The sequence below is a fragment of the Priapulus caudatus genome, unplaced genomic scaffold (genome assembly GCF_000485595.1).
Source record: "Priapulus caudatus unplaced genomic scaffold, Priapulus_caudatus-5.0.1 Scaffold18, whole genome shotgun sequence".
In the NCBI taxonomy this organism is placed as follows: Eukaryota; Metazoa; Priapulida; class Priapulimorpha; order Priapulimorphida; family Priapulidae; genus Priapulus; species Priapulus caudatus.
In genome coordinates this window covers 286,880-302,109 of record NW_014577079.1, presented here as the reverse complement: position 1 = coordinate 302,109, position 15,230 = coordinate 286,880, and the positions used below count along the sequence as shown (strand labels likewise).

Sequence of the window (15,230 nt, the reverse complement as noted above, 5' to 3'; positions counted from 1 at the left end):
GCGTGACACAGCTCGGTTACGAACACATTACTCGGTTACACTTTTTATAACAAGTGAACACTGTTCACGTCCCAAATGTCTACCCTCTGTGTCCCCCACTAAAATTGCGGACTGTTCGCTGGCAGCTATGGATCCGTGCGCCCGCCAATTCATTCGGCGCACGGATCCATATAGCTGCCAGCGCTGCATACTGTCGTAGGACGTTCCCGCGGTCGCGTGCGCCTTGCCGCGGAACTGCGCGAAAGATCTGCGCTTCAGCGCTTCGGATCAACATCTCGTTTCGCGCTTTCGGCAACGCTTCTCTAGTATCCCGTCTCATCTGGATAGACTTTTATAGACAGATTTTACTGAATATATCTATTTTGTGATTGAAACTGACCTACCTTTATTATGACATCAAAATAACCACGCTCCGAAACGCCACTGATGGGAGTGTACTGCCGTGTTAGGGTTCGACCACCAAACTTGCCCCTATAATATTTAGCAATGTCAGTAGATTCCTTCTTCCTTTGAAAATGCTAATTACAAACATAAACAATACAATATATTATCAATATTATAGCGCTCCGAAGTGATGACGTCACGGTGCCACGACAACAAACCCACTGGTACTAAACAATCATTGGCTCCATTGGATACATAACATTAACTGCGTGAAAATGGCGTCGTGTTTTGTACCCGATTGTAACCATCATTCCGAGAGTCATTATTGCGGTTTTTATAGATTTCCAAAGGATGGAAGTGAAAAGCAACGATGGATTAAGTTGATAAGGTATTCAGATGTTTTTTTTCTAGGCATTTTGATGATGAAATCAATGTTGTAAGATCGACTTGCTACCGATGCTTTACCGCTGTCTGCAGCGCACACACTCGTGTTTTACGTACGCATAACACCATTTTCATGCAATTATGCAAAACAACAGTCACGCTCACAGGTCCATCCACCTTATAACTGATATATTTAATGCATATTTTAATATATTATCAATCTTGTCTCACACATGTTATATACGTTTTATGTCTTGTTACTGTAAGAAACAAATTAATTAACCTGAGAATTAGATGTTGTCCAGGATTAAGATGCAGGCTGCCTCCATTTGGAATATTAAACCTGAAGATATTGGTGTCCGGCGAAATGGCAGATAAACTAATGAGCTGAAAGCTTGTATACTTTGCTTTATCCAGAAATTTCTGAAATTAAATTTTAAACAGATAATTAGATTTTAAGGTACGATGGCAGATTGAAACTTGATATTCACCATATCTGGAAAATGATATATTTGGATAACAATTCAATGTGTAGTTCTATATGTTATAATGATATGTTTCATTTTTTTAATTAATCCTATTTTGGCTGGAAGCTTTATCCACCTTGAGGAGCACTGATAAAAATGTGAAAACCCAGCAAACATGATCAGATCTAACCATCCTAATAACCATACCTGAGTATCTATAATTACCTGCTTGTCACAATGAGTAGTGGGATCCTGGTACTTTAAAAAGCCACACTGTTTCTTCCAAGCAACTACCTCCTGCTCATAGATATCAAATACACAAGGTGTACATCCCAAACCACAGCAGTCCTCTACCATGGGTTCCAAAGGCTTACTTGACAAAACGATGCCATCACAGTCCGATGTCTCAGTATTTACACCTGGAGCTTGGGCATCTACACTACTAGTTCCTTCCATGCAAGATGAATATCATCTTCTACATGCGGATGTATAGAATATCATGACTGCAATCGACCTATTATGCCTGTACATGACCTGTAAACAAACAAAAAACAAATCTTTATGCGCAATGAATTTACATTTTGCCTATCTTCCAACTCTACGATTGTCATGACCATTGCATTTGTGATTAAGCGCACCTATGTTAGTTCAATCATAGCTATATGCAACATTCTTGGTTTTCATTTTGCAAACAATGTTCACTTACATATTACTTCTGCTATATTTTTTTTTATTACGCATCCAAGCATTCATTCGGCAAACATCAAGTTGTATTATAAATGTCAAGAAATGTGTAACCTCCTTTGGCAACAGCTAAGTGTTCCCTGTAGTGGGGAAGTAGGGTTACACTGGGAGAACTACATGCAGTTTAGCCACGAGTTACCTTCTCACGTCTTACAATGTGGTGAGAAGGTCACCAGCAAATGTACATTTGAGGTTAGCAACTGAACCTTGTAGCTAACAAAGCACTGCACACATAACAAAACGTACCAATGCCTAACTTCTGATGGCTGTTACCGCTTCTCTGTACTTCCAGACCGTTACCCATACGTGCGCAATCCCCAAGTATGTATACTATTTCATGTCAGTGAGCATTTTTGAGATTTGATATGGGAGAAATTCGAACAAGGCGGCCATGACTGTTTGAATTCTGCATGCTTTTTGCACTCTCTCATCAGTATCAGATTAGTGCCTGCGAATGCACTGCAATGCAAGTATGGAGTGTGGAAGCTTTTCAACTCGTTTCCAAATTGTCCGATTACAACATGAATACCAAGGCAATTACCAAGTTAAGAAGTGAGCCATAATTGAGAATATAATTCCAGCATGTATGATGTAACAAGTTAGGTCAAGCGTGGTAATACGATCGTTTTATTTACAAAATTCGGCATTTGTTTTCAAGCTTATTTTTTGTATGAAAGGGTGTCAGCCTCTTACGACGTGAAACAGTCGTAGAGCCTGGTCAGGGTACATGCAGTTCAGCCTAGACTAGTGTCAGAGTCCGCCCCAGAGTCTGAGAGTCTGGCTGGAGTAATGCAGAGCACAGGCATTTGTAGCTCTAGTACCGAAGCCCTTGTTGCCACAGGTAGCTCTAGAACTATAGCCATTTGCTCCACCACAGAGCTATAGCACAGACTATGTTGAAAATGGGCAACGAAATTGCTCCCCCTTCTCCCATGAGGAACCGCGCCCTGAGAGCAAACAACGCCGCCCCTTCGATCGCCTTTAACAGCTTCCCCATATCGGGGGTCTGAAACGCTCTTCGCGAAAACGGGGCCCACAGCATCGGCGATTTCGCGCTGGACGAACAGAGGCAAGTTCCAAACGGTATATAAAGTATGTTTGGCATTCGCGCGCATCTAAGATAAGGCGCATTTCCTTAAAGAAGTCGGCTAGCTCGCTCACGTCAATCACTACGCCCACCGAATGCCAATCACGATGTTCATTCGGTGACGTGGCCGCTAGCCGACCAACATGCCGCGTCATGCGCCCAGAGTTTTTACACGAGCGGCAGCAGCGTGCTTAGCCATGCTCTGTTGCTGGGAAAATTTCCAGTGATCATTAATGACCGGTACTCTAAACCCGGCCAGGCCGGTGCTGGCCAGTGCAGCGCGTCTGTTTATAAGCGTTGCTAAGTAACTCTTTTGTAAATACTAGTAGACAAGTTCTGCATTGATCATCACGTTACGGTCCACCGCAGCTAGAGATACTAGAGGCGTCCCCCATAGGAGGCGATGATCCGCCTTGCGTTTACGTGTACTAACATGTTACACTTACCTATCTGATCGGACCTAGGTACGTCGTTTTACTCTCTCATTTCTCTTCCATTTTGTGTGTGCGTGTGCGTGTGCGTGTTATCTCCTCAACTGACCAGTGAAAAAAATACACGGGGGCTCAGGGCGATTTAGCCCCAAAATGCCAAAAAGAGCCCCGGAAATGCCAAAAAGAGCCCCCGTAAATTTGCATAGAGTTCAATGCAAACCAAATTTTAGAGTGCTATTTTCATGCACGCGAGCTTGAAAAGTAGCCCACAAACAGTAAGCCTCCGCAATTGTTCACCGTTGCACTATATCGTCTCTAGAAAATGCCTTTTTTAGCATTTTTTTCCGCAGAAATTCGGCACTAGAGTGCAATAATTTGCATTATGCACGCAAATTAGATGCCTCGTGGACGTCTAGGAAGCATTAGAAGTAAAATTGGTCGTGTTGTGTAATTGTGCCATTCCAGCTAGTGGCGTAGCCATGGTCGCCGGTCGGCCATTTTTGTGTATGAAACGGGATCCGACTACTCTGTAGAAATTCGCATCATAGAGCTGGCAAAAGTTTCGAGCGGAGCATAGAGCATGAATCTGGTAGTTATTTAACATGAATAAAGTGTATGTTGTGTAAGCGCAGTAACACTACTAACAGTGTGAGTATTTTTAATTAATTTCTGTTCGATGCTTATTCAGGCCTGCCGCCTATGGACGCCCTCTACTGGTGTTCAACACCTCCAGGCTCGATATGGATCCGTGCGCCGGCCTTCGAATTTTGCGTACGGATCCATATACTACTATTACTAGTGGCCAGCGCTTACATTTTCGTAGGACGTGCCCGCGGTCGCGTGCGCCTTGCCGCAAAACTGCGCGCAAGATCCGCGCTCAGGATCAACACCTGCCTTTGGCGACACTTCTCTAGTATCCGGTCTCTTCTGGATGTATGAATCTATGACCGTTTCTTGGAGCATACCGTACCCTAGATACAATAATAAAACCCAAACCCAGGATAGGGTAATATGATGGAATAATAGGGTATATAATGTAACCCCTATCCTGGGTTTGGGTTACATTATTGTATCTAACCGTACCCGGTGATATACTACCGACCATCATCATTTTATTATTGAAACTTTCAGTGTCTAGACTCTAGCGAATACTTACTGTAAACAACATCTGACGATAATTGATTTAAATGCAGATTTACGTGCTACCATCATTTATGCACAGGGTCAGGACTGAATAATAACATTTAAGATAACTCAGCTCAAATATATTGTTTTCAATCAAAAATAAAAACTTGAGTACTGCTTTCATTCCGAACTCACGCTACCCATATGCGCTACCGTTGCCCCATCTCTTGGTCGAAAATAAAGAATATTTTTCGATCACCCAGCTTTTTGTGGCATGGATCTGCTATACTTAGCTTGGATTTTTATTTTACGGTGTGACTTTTACGAAAAAAAGAATTTCTGAATAATCTATGTAAAGGGAATTTTTCTTATAATTATACTGTATGTAAATTTGATTTAATGTGCGTGCAATGGATTTCGGGTAATTTGCTTCTCACCAACGCGCGAAACGCAAACCCGAATTTTTTTTACGCTGAGTTTGTTTACAAAATGATAGACAATTTCATGTATCAGCATTTACTTTAATTAACAATCGTTATACAGCTACATATTAAGAATAGATTCATGACAAGACGCATGCAGTGCGAAACTAAAATTAACGCTGAAACGGATAACTGTCTAGAAGAGGAAGACACGTACTGGAAAGTGTTTCCGCGGCAAAAGTTGGCATTTGAATGTGTCACTGCCACTAGGAAAAACACACAGAGGGTATATTATTGCTAGTAATTGGCTGGTAGTGGTAATTATCTCAAGCTTACATTTGTAATGAAATTCTATTGTACTTTTGAATCCTGGTGGTGGAACGAACCTAACCCAACGCTGGCTTCAAGAATTTGTCGGAGAGCGTTTAACTTCTCGATGTTGTTCTTCTAAGACTAGTACTAGTAGTAGTAGTACTACTAGTAGTACTAGTAGTACTAGAAGTACTAGTAGTACTAGTACTAGAAGTACTAGAAGTACTAGAAGTACTAGAAGTTCTAGAACTAGTAGTAGTACTAGTAGTAGTACTAGTAGTAGTAGTACTAACTAGTACTAGCTACTAGCTACTAGCTAACTAGCTAACTAGTACTACTAGTAGTACTAACTAGTAGTAGTACTAGTAGTACTACTAGTACTAGAAGTACTAGTAGTACTAGTACTAGAAGTACTAGAAGTACTAGAAGTACTAGAAGTACTAGAAGTTCTAGAAGTACTAGAAGTACTAGAAGTACTAGTAGTACTAGTAGTAGTAGTAGTACTACTAGTAGTAGTAGTATAAGTTCTACTCTAGTGTCAGTAGTAAAGTTGTTGCCACTTGCCAGCCAGAACCACTGGCAGCAAGAACAAGTCGGCACCTGGAGCTACAGCACACACTCGGCTAGTTATATATAACAACTATATATATATAATTTATATATATATTAATATATAGTCAATGGCCGCGTGTGTGCTGTAGCTGCAGGTGCCGACTTGTTTTTGCTGCCAGTGGCCAGAATAATGCGTAACCCTAGCACTATACTATTGCTGAAGGGGTCGTTGTCGTATCAGGTACTACAGATATGTACCCGATCGCGGTACATATATGTATACACAAAGTGTACCAGACTTGTACTACAGAAGTGTACCCTGACCCTAACCCTAGCCCTAACCCTAACCCTAAACATACCTCATATAAAAATATAAACATAATACTAACCAACCTAAAACTACCTCGGGTACATATCTGTAGTACCTGATACGACAACGACCCCATCTGCACTACTATCTCTAACTCTTAATTAGCCTGACCAGGCTGTGCGACGAATTGTCTATACATTCTAACCCTAGCAATACCGTTTCTTGGAGCTAACTCTTACTGTATCCCTAACCTATAATCAACAAAATGCTATCAAGTATAATTAAAATTATGGCTGCTAAAGTAGGATTGAATTGCATAATTATAAGATGGTCTTAATTCATACATGATACATACCTAATTCATACATGATACATACCTAATTAATTATGATGCCGAGTCTGAGAGCTGCGCATCTCTGCATAGTCTCTTGCTTCAGTTCAGGTTCCTCGTGTAGAGCAGAGACCTCACATATACCTCTGGATGTAGATCTGATGTAGATTTCCATATCATTAAAGTCACCAATCTATCATGTCATACTCTCTGGTTCTACTTTAATTGTTCATTGTGATAGTTTCAGTTTTACAATGTAACGAGACATTTTTTTTGCAAAAACCCCACGTCAACCACTTTTAAAGGATTGATATAAATAAGGAATCCAGTGACACTTATTAATTCCCTAAATATCTCGCAGAAGTGTCTGTGGTGTTTGACCCTCATTGGTCCATGCTGTTGTGGCCATATACCTCAACGTACGATAATATATGGTGTTCGGAACTTGTAATTATAATATACCGATGTATTAATCGATGATGTATTAATCTTAGAAACAAAGGCTTCATGTTTTTGCATTCGAGTATGGTAGCTTGTGCAGCGGATCCCGGAAATTCCTCGTCACATCGCTCAGCCGGTTCTGGAAGTTCTATTGGTAAGCCCTATGAAAACTTCAATGAGGTCTACCTCAATTGTTTATGTAATCAAGGGCGTAGCCAGGAATTTGGATTGGGGGAGGGGGCCTCGAGCAAGTAACAAGGGGTGTCTGGTGGTCCTCCCCCAGAAAATTTTGAAAATGTAGATCGCAGGAGATTGTATTTGAGGCACTTTTGAGTCATGTACAGCCTTCATTCTGACTACGACAATTCTATTTTTAGTGGAACAATTCTTCTTTTCTTTTCTTTTTTTAACTTTCGGATCAACAAGGGGCCAATGGCCCCCTTTGGCCCCCCCTAACTACGCCAATTTTTTAACATTAATTTTTTTAACGAGGCCAGGATAAGGCCAGCTACTACGCTTTTTTTTGGATTTTGATTTTGATTGGGGGGGTCCTAGGGCTCCCATGACCCCCCCTGGCTACGCGCTTGTATGTAATGTATACAGTAGAGAGCTAATTGCAGGTAGCTATACGTATATACCTTGTATTGCATTTTTGTTTAATGTTGCTAATAAAATGTCCTTTAAAAATAGGGATTTGCGTTCAACTGAGAGACATTACTATGAAGTTATCCCAGAGGGAGCCAAGTCCCGTCTATATTTTGACTTGGAATTCAGCTTCGTCCACAATCCAGATAAACAGGGTCCTGCAATGGTAGATATTTTCATTAAGGTATGCACCACTGTGAACTTTTGATAGAATTTACTAGTATCATAAAAAAATACAAGAATTCGAAAGATGCATTATGTTCTGCTGTTACTACTGTGCTCCTCATGAATGGTAATGTCTTGTGTTATCTTATAGAAATGGTAATAGTAATACTCCACACTTTAGTTTAGTGTATTTTTAGATCAGATAAGTGTTATTAGTGGTAATAATCTTAGTTAAAATTATGTGATTTTTCTAATTATAATAATAATATTTTTATTTATTTAAGTATGTCTGCAAGCATTTGTTGGAAGCATATGGTCTCCACTGTGATCGAACCTTAGTTCTGGACCTTGACGCTACAACTGTGAAAAAGTTCAGTCGCCACTTGATATTCCATCTTCCTTGCCAAGCAGTATTTAAGGATAACATTCACACAGGTCAGTAATGAGCGAATGTCAGTCAGTTAAGGTCACTTTAAGGATGTTATAGCTAAGTATTCTCACGCTATTTTACATAATGACTGAGTATATTTCATAGTGCACCTCTTCTTATTAGTGGCATGGCAATTGCAGAGTAAGTGTTTGCCAGTGATGTGATGTGACAGGCCTTTCACGCAAACAGTCCTAGATCCACATAGCATACACTACAAGTCGGTATAGTGGCTGTGTTTCCCACTAGCACCTTATCTGCACATGCTGCACTCCCAGTTCCGTCGTCTCTTTAAACGATTTCTGCCTGTCTTGCAGGAAATTTTATTCGTCGGATATGCGATGCTCTTAGACTGGAAATCAGTTTTTACGAAAATACACTGCTTCTGTCTCCGAAGTGCACACGTCACTCCGTGCGTTGTACATGTTCGGTAAAATGTGATGCTTCTACAGTGTGTGTAAGCAGGTTTCCCATGGCAAAGGAAAATCGCGTAGAACATGAGAGTCCACCTCAGGAACCCATGTTACACTCCACTCCGAAGTATAGCAGTAGTAGTACTTGTATACAACCTGGACATGAGGGTATATCCTCAAAACCAACTACGGAAAACACGTGCTCTTGCAAGAAGAATTGTGTTTGCAATCAGAAGAATTTTAGTTCTAAACATCACAGAAGTCTTGTGCGCAATTCTGCTTCAATGTCTACGTGTTTGCAGCAGAAAGATGCCGACGATGATATTGCTTCTATGAGCACGTCTGGTGCGCCTGTGGATCATGACTGTCTTTGCAAGGCACGCGAAACTGCTGTCTTGATTCCCATGGTCAACTCTAGTTTTAATCAAAGTGAAGATCTTTTCAGTCCGCAGCAAGTGAACTCGACAGTACGTGATATGAAGACTGTGACAGGCACTCCGACCAATAAAACCTCACTAGAGCAACATCAGTGTACACGTGTTAACACATCCGAAATTACTACTCCTGTCCGTGATAGCACTGGCGACGAAAGTCGAAAAACCTTGTTCGAACATGATCGAGCATGTGATAATGGACCGTGTGAAAAGGTCAATACAGAAAATTTGTGCACACAGTGTGAACTTGTGCCATTGCAAAATGGAAACGAACAAGGTGACATCTGTCAGGGCTGCCTACAACAACTACTGGTCATGGACAAGAATGGTAAACGTGTACTATTTTGTGACGAAGGTGAGTGTGTTTAATGTATTTTACAAGCAGTCAGAAGTTCGGAACGTAACTTTAAAATGAGTGTTGAAATGATTGAAAGTATAAGTGATGAATTATTACCCAGTAGGGCAATAAAGGAAATGCATGCATTTAATAGGATACTGTGTCATGTGCTTAAACATATGTTAAAGGGTTGCAGTCCACAATAATACTTGTGTCTATGATATGAGCCAATAAAATATGATATAATAGTTATTCTAACCAGTTTGTTCTAATCGCCAGGCGTTTACACACGGAACAGAAATTTTCGGCTGTACTTATCAAGCAAGCTGAAGCAGAACAACCCTCTTGTGCTGTCTCCCGATAATCAGTTTGCAGCTGGTGATGTGAGGCAAGGAAAGGGGAAACAACAAATGGAAGAACTGACCTTTCTCCAGTCTCTCGTAACCAATGTAGAGTGAGTGATGTTTTCTGAGTACACATCGTTTAACAGCTAAAAACATCAAAGTTTTAGGTTTTTAAATGTAAACTAAAAGTTACATTTGAGCTTGCATATAACATATAGACACAAATATTTCTAATATATCTAAAACAAAAAATTGAATCAAAAAGATTTTGCATATCAAGATATTGCTATCTACCTAAATTCCTGTGAGCCTGAGTAGTATTTCTTCGTTCGTATCAGGTGCACTGCAGAGACCCGCATTCTTAACTGTGACAGAGAGCAGTCCCAGAAACGGTACGGGAATGAAGCCTATCCTGCACAGGCTAGAGGTACACCCACGACCAGTGAACCTTCGCGGATCATCATCATCATCATCATCATCACCACCATCATCATCATCACCATCATCATCGTCACCATCATCATCGCCACCATCATCATCGCCACCATCATCATCGTCACCATCATCATCATCATCATCATCATCATCATCATCACGGATCATCATCATGTCATGTGTATTACTTAACAGGTGGACAGGAACATCTATATTGCCCTACCGGTTGTATTTCCGTGCAGCATGCAATCCAATGCTTGAAAGTTTCGGTAACCGTTTCTGCATATTTAGCCACACACCGCTGGCTCCAGGGCATTTCGATCACACACTGGTGCTATACCATTACCATGACACATAATATATCAGTGCCTCATGGATGACTCTAGACCTACCTATGCTACCTCGTCTTTTTTACTACTTAGTGACTATATCAGGAAGAAATCGCGGGTTTTCTCCCACCCAATTAGTCACTCGCGACTAAACGTAACGATATTTACGGTGTTCAATTTCAGACGCGGTGGAGGGTTATGAGCACTCGCCGTTTACGGAAGTCGACTGCTTCGTTGAGAAACTGATCGCAAGGAACGGCAGACGCGGGCACGTGCGACGCTGGGTCTACTTCGCTCGCACCGAACTGCTGAGCTACGACATTGCCGGAAACAGATACTGCGAGAACATAAAGAGGCAGCACAGGAGCAACAACGTCAGGTGAGTGATAATTAAAATTGCGCTTTTACAGTTTATAGTGATCATCTAGACAGAATGTGTGCATCCTATGTGTACATTTGTTCTCGGCAAATACTAAACTTTTTATGTGTAAGAGTATGATTTTTCACTAAGATCGTCTTATTTTACTCAATATTCCCTCACGCTGACTTATAAAAAAATACTTGAAACCATCTTGAATTCACATTTCAAACCAAGTGGTGTAAACTTCCTAATATCCGTTATAATTAATGAGAGGATGCAAACATCAGTGTTTGTTTGGCATCTTGCAAATATCTCAAGTCACCATTGCAATAGTTATTGCTAATTAGATGGGATTTACTTTTTTGTGCAATTACAGGATTGTTGTTGATCTGAAAAATGGAGTTTACTACCAGAAATGTTATGATCCTGAATGCCAAAGGCAGAATTTCAAGTCACGAGGTATATATACACTGCACTTACATTTTATGATGTCAGTATTTCAGCTTTTAGCCTTATATTCAGGATAACAAGATTCCTGCCTTCAGCATTAATTTCAGTCATATTAGGCTTTACGTATATGCTACAGAAATGATAATGAACAACATTTATTGAGGCAGTTGATGTGCTTATTTACTACACTCAATTACCAGAATGCTCAAATATTGAGTATCCTGCTTGCTAATAAAACCTGGAATATTGGTATCCTTTATTTAACAAGTGTCTTATCTATTATCACACACCATATGTGACCCGCTCCAGCAAAACCAGGATTAAGTAGTAAATTCTACAAAATGAGTTATGTGCATATCTGAATAGATCATTTAATTACCTTTAAAATAATATATAATATTTGGCTATATCTAAAGAATTGACTGATCTACAGCAATTTGAAGATCGGAAACCGACTTATTCCGGAATATGCAGCTTTTGAAATAAAGCGTTCCGGGTAAGGGGCCCAGTCGGGGCTGAGCGGTCAGGAGCCCTTTTTCAATTTTTTTTTTTTTTAATTAAAAATGATTATAATAATCTAGAGATATCTGAACCTATATATCCGGATTAAATATGCACTTAGGAACTTATTTTGGTAAAAATCTCATTTTTGTCCAAGTAGGCCATTTTCAGCATTGACATGTGTGCGTGCCCATTACTCAAAACAATGACTTGCGACTTAGTCCGTATTATGCTGGAGCGGGTCACATATATGATAGATGACTAGAAATAAATCTGAAATAGAAATGATAAAAGCATAGCCTTCTTTTCCTCAAATCGATCACATAACATGTGTTCTCATCCAAAATTCTAAATTTGTTTCAGAGTGGAGCCTGCCTATTGAAGTGATCCCCATGTTTCTGCTGGAACAGGACTCTGGCTTTTCTATGGACAAATTTGGTCATCTCAAAGTAACAGATTTAGAGAGAGACGGCCCAACAGTTGGTGACCAGAACTCGGAACCTGAACACCCAGGTCTTAAAGATCAGGATGAAAGTCTCAATAACAAGCCTTCAGATCTCAGGAACACAGTTATAGTTCCTGATAACCATGCTGCAGATCTTAAGAACACAGTGATAGTTCATAAGAACCATTCTACAGATCTCAAGAATACGTGTGTAGTTCCTGATAATCAAGATGTGGTTGTCAAGGGTGCAGATCTGCTACAGACTATCGAGCGAATGAAACTTGTTTCTGATTGAGCTTGATGACAATGACAACTGAAGAATAGTCACATAACAATATTGAAGCCAGAAGGTTCACACAGTTGAAGGTACAGAGGTTACAGAAGTTACATTTATCAACAAGCACCAGACTCAGCTGCTCAAGGGATTTTTGGACGTGAGGTTGGTAGTGTGACTGTGTGTGAACGTATGTATTTTTTCAGAGCCAAAAAAGTTTGAATGAGTTCTGGCTTAGAGCGGTTATAAGATAAGGTTACGGATGTAGGATTTTACAATGGAGGGGGCTGAAATCATAGATGTACACTTGGTTGCAATGATTATGCAAGTGCTTTAGGTGTAAATATTTGCATATCATGATTGACAAACAGTTGTTATGGATTGTATTTAATTATCACACAGGATTATAAAGTCCATATTAAAAAGACAGAAGAAAGCGTAATTTGTTATTTAGTATAGCCACCTTATTAATTTCAGTGTTTCTACATACTTCTTATTGCTCTCTGTAATAATCTCTCTTAGATTATCGTTTGGACCGCAATACCGAAAAATCTTATCATAATATAAACGTATCTATTACAGTATTAGCAAAAACACATAGTACAAGCATGAGAGATAAATCGATGTACATTCAATGAATGTCAAACATCTGTTTTCAAACCATTTGCCAGTGTTAGCATAGGTTATTTTAACAAACTTTCAATTACATAAGCAACTAATATGAACAACACAGACTTACCGACATACATTTTCAAACAGCAATAGAAAATTACAATAGAATATTTACAAAATGTACATAGTATTATTAGCACCCACTATAAATCTAACATTAATCCCATTTAAAAATGAAAGTTTAAATACGAGAACGTATACACACACAAACATACATATGTATCTATATCTATCTATCTCGCCCTCCCCCCCCCACTCTCTCTCTCTCTATATATATATATATATAATGTATATATATAATTATTATAGTTTCATGTACTTCTTGAAAAGAGAATGGCAATACAAATCCTGTGTTAACCTGCTAGCTACTAGGTTCAACTACAAAGTTAACACGAAATAATTTTGTTAAGAGGAATTTTGTTAATTGAAAGGGATAATGAACCTGTGATTTATAGGGACAAAAATCGGCATGCTTGTATGTATACACAAACCAGAGGATGGCATGTTTACTTCGAGTTACCACGCGCAACAAATTATTAAGCTTCTGCGTGAGCGCTGACAAGGCAGCTTCGGTAACTGTAATGCGGCAATGTGTTAGCTGATTGCTGCAACGTCCCAAGCAGGCGGCATCAATCGTCGGTTGGGTGGGGTTGGGGTGGGGTGGGGGTTCTAGCCAAAATTTAGAGTGCCTGAGAGCAAAGAATAGAACGAATAATAATCTTGGTGAACGTATTGGTTGTAAATTGCAAGGATATTGGTAAGTGGCACCCTCTATTGGTTGTCAATATTAGAGCATGCCCCAACTGAATAAGCTAACACGAATGAGCAGGATGTATGTGGCTGTAACACGTACAACATCACTGATAACAGCTTAACTTACTATTACACGTGGGTAAAGTGACCACATCTTTGGTTTTATAGCAAGCAAGCAATACTCGCTAAATAGCAGAGCAGACTACTGCTCACAGGATGCTATCTGGCAGGTAGCATGAACATATCTATACAGTATATATAGATTATACAGCTACTTTCTATAGATATGTTCATGTGGGGGTAGTAATATAATCTATCAGAAGCCCCTAGCGACTACGAACCAGTCGAAGGCGGTTGCATTGGGTGATTTAATATGTTCGATGTACAGGAAGAAAAGCCAAACCGTTTGCCGTATTGAGCAGATGGGCAGGTCTGCAGCTCAGGGGGAACATACACTTCATATACAATAAAAACTATACGTATAAACACGAACATGTAACTAAGTGATGTTGATTTCATGACGTGATATGTGATTGATAAGTGAAAGATCCCGTAAGATGGTCAGGAAATTATTTACTACTACAGTGGTGCAGTATAATATTTTACTGTTAATTGCTAGAAGTTTTAGGATTAAAGTATTTTACTAAAGCTAGCATATAGTCTCTTGGTTTTTGAAATTGGCTGATAATATACAGCCAACCACAGTGGCTAATTTTTAAAAAGTCGTGGCCTCATTATCATGAAAACTATATGTACAAGATTTGTGCATCAATTTCGAGTGATAGGAGGTGATAGTCGAGAATCAGTGGTTACAAATGTGAAACCTTGTTATGTTAAAGAAAATACACATCTCATCGCTCTATCAGAGAGTCCATTACAGTTTTCCCCTCCCATCCAACTCAATCCCCTCCCTCCCATCCTCCAATAAACAAATGCATATTTTATTAGTCCTCACTTGCCGCTAAAAAATTCAAGTTAGGGTTGAGCACGAGTAACTCTGGAAAAATACTTCAATAAGTAGTCAGTCATCCGAAGATTATTTTCTGACGTACATTTCCTAGAGATATTGGATTGATGCACTATAATAGACATCAATCTAGTATGAAGTGGCTAGGATCTCACTGAAAGCGCTGGTAAATACTTATCAATTGGGTGAGCATAGGCCGATGTCCAATCACGCTCAAAGATTGCCTGCAGTTGCTCTCGAATTGGTTGTCCATTCGGTGATGTTGTATTCCACGATGAATCTGTCTGA

The 15,230-nt window shown here is 39.8% G+C and overlaps 3 protein-coding genes across 5 annotated transcripts in view; 1 reads left to right on the top strand and 2 right to left on the bottom strand.

The window, feature by feature from the left end:
* LOC106811318 (NADH-cytochrome b5 reductase-like) overlaps window positions 1-4,820 on the bottom strand; it is a 10,158-nt gene extending 5,338 nt beyond the window's left edge. The window contains exons 1-4 of the mRNA XM_014814896.1: window positions 4,654-4,820; window positions 1,461-1,769; window positions 1,052-1,191; window positions 384-471 (exon numbers count right to left, since the gene is read on the bottom strand). Coding sequence (XP_014670382.1) covers window positions 384-471; window positions 1,052-1,191; window positions 1,461-1,691 — 459 coding nt within the window. The 5' untranslated portion in view covers window positions 1,692-1,769; window positions 4,654-4,820. The remainder of the gene's footprint in view (window positions 1-383; window positions 472-1,051; window positions 1,192-1,460; window positions 1,770-4,653) is intronic.
* Window positions 4,821-5,070: 250 nt separating this feature from the next.
* On the top strand, window positions 5,071-13,213 carry LOC106811201 (DNA-directed primase/polymerase protein-like). 2 transcript variants are annotated; one of them, XM_014814765.1, is made up of 10 exons: window positions 5,071-5,330; window positions 7,044-7,144; window positions 7,681-7,801; window positions 8,085-8,235; window positions 8,545-9,429; window positions 9,691-9,865; window positions 10,094-10,182; window positions 10,703-10,898; window positions 11,257-11,339; window positions 12,195-13,213. In XM_014814765.1, the coding sequence occupies exons 1-10, from the start codon at window positions 5,187-5,189 to the stop codon at window positions 12,569-12,571; spliced, it is 2,322 nt and encodes a 773-aa protein (XP_014670251.1). In that variant the 5' UTR covers window positions 5,071-5,186; the 3' UTR covers window positions 12,572-13,213. The 2 variants fall into 2 exon arrangements, with proteins under 2 accessions (XP_014670251.1, XP_014670243.1); XM_014814757.1 differs by having other exon boundaries at window positions 7,681-7,819.
* Window positions 12,993-15,230, bottom strand: part of LOC106811216 (phospholipase D3-like) — a 79,669-nt gene continuing 77,431 nt past the window's right edge. For both annotated transcript variants that reach the window (XM_014814775.1, XM_014814783.1), the window contains exon 10: window positions 12,993-15,230. This exon is cut by the window's right edge and continues 61 nt beyond it. In XM_014814775.1, coding sequence (XP_014670261.1) covers window positions 15,086-15,230 — 145 coding nt within the window. In that variant the 3' untranslated portion in view covers window positions 12,993-15,085.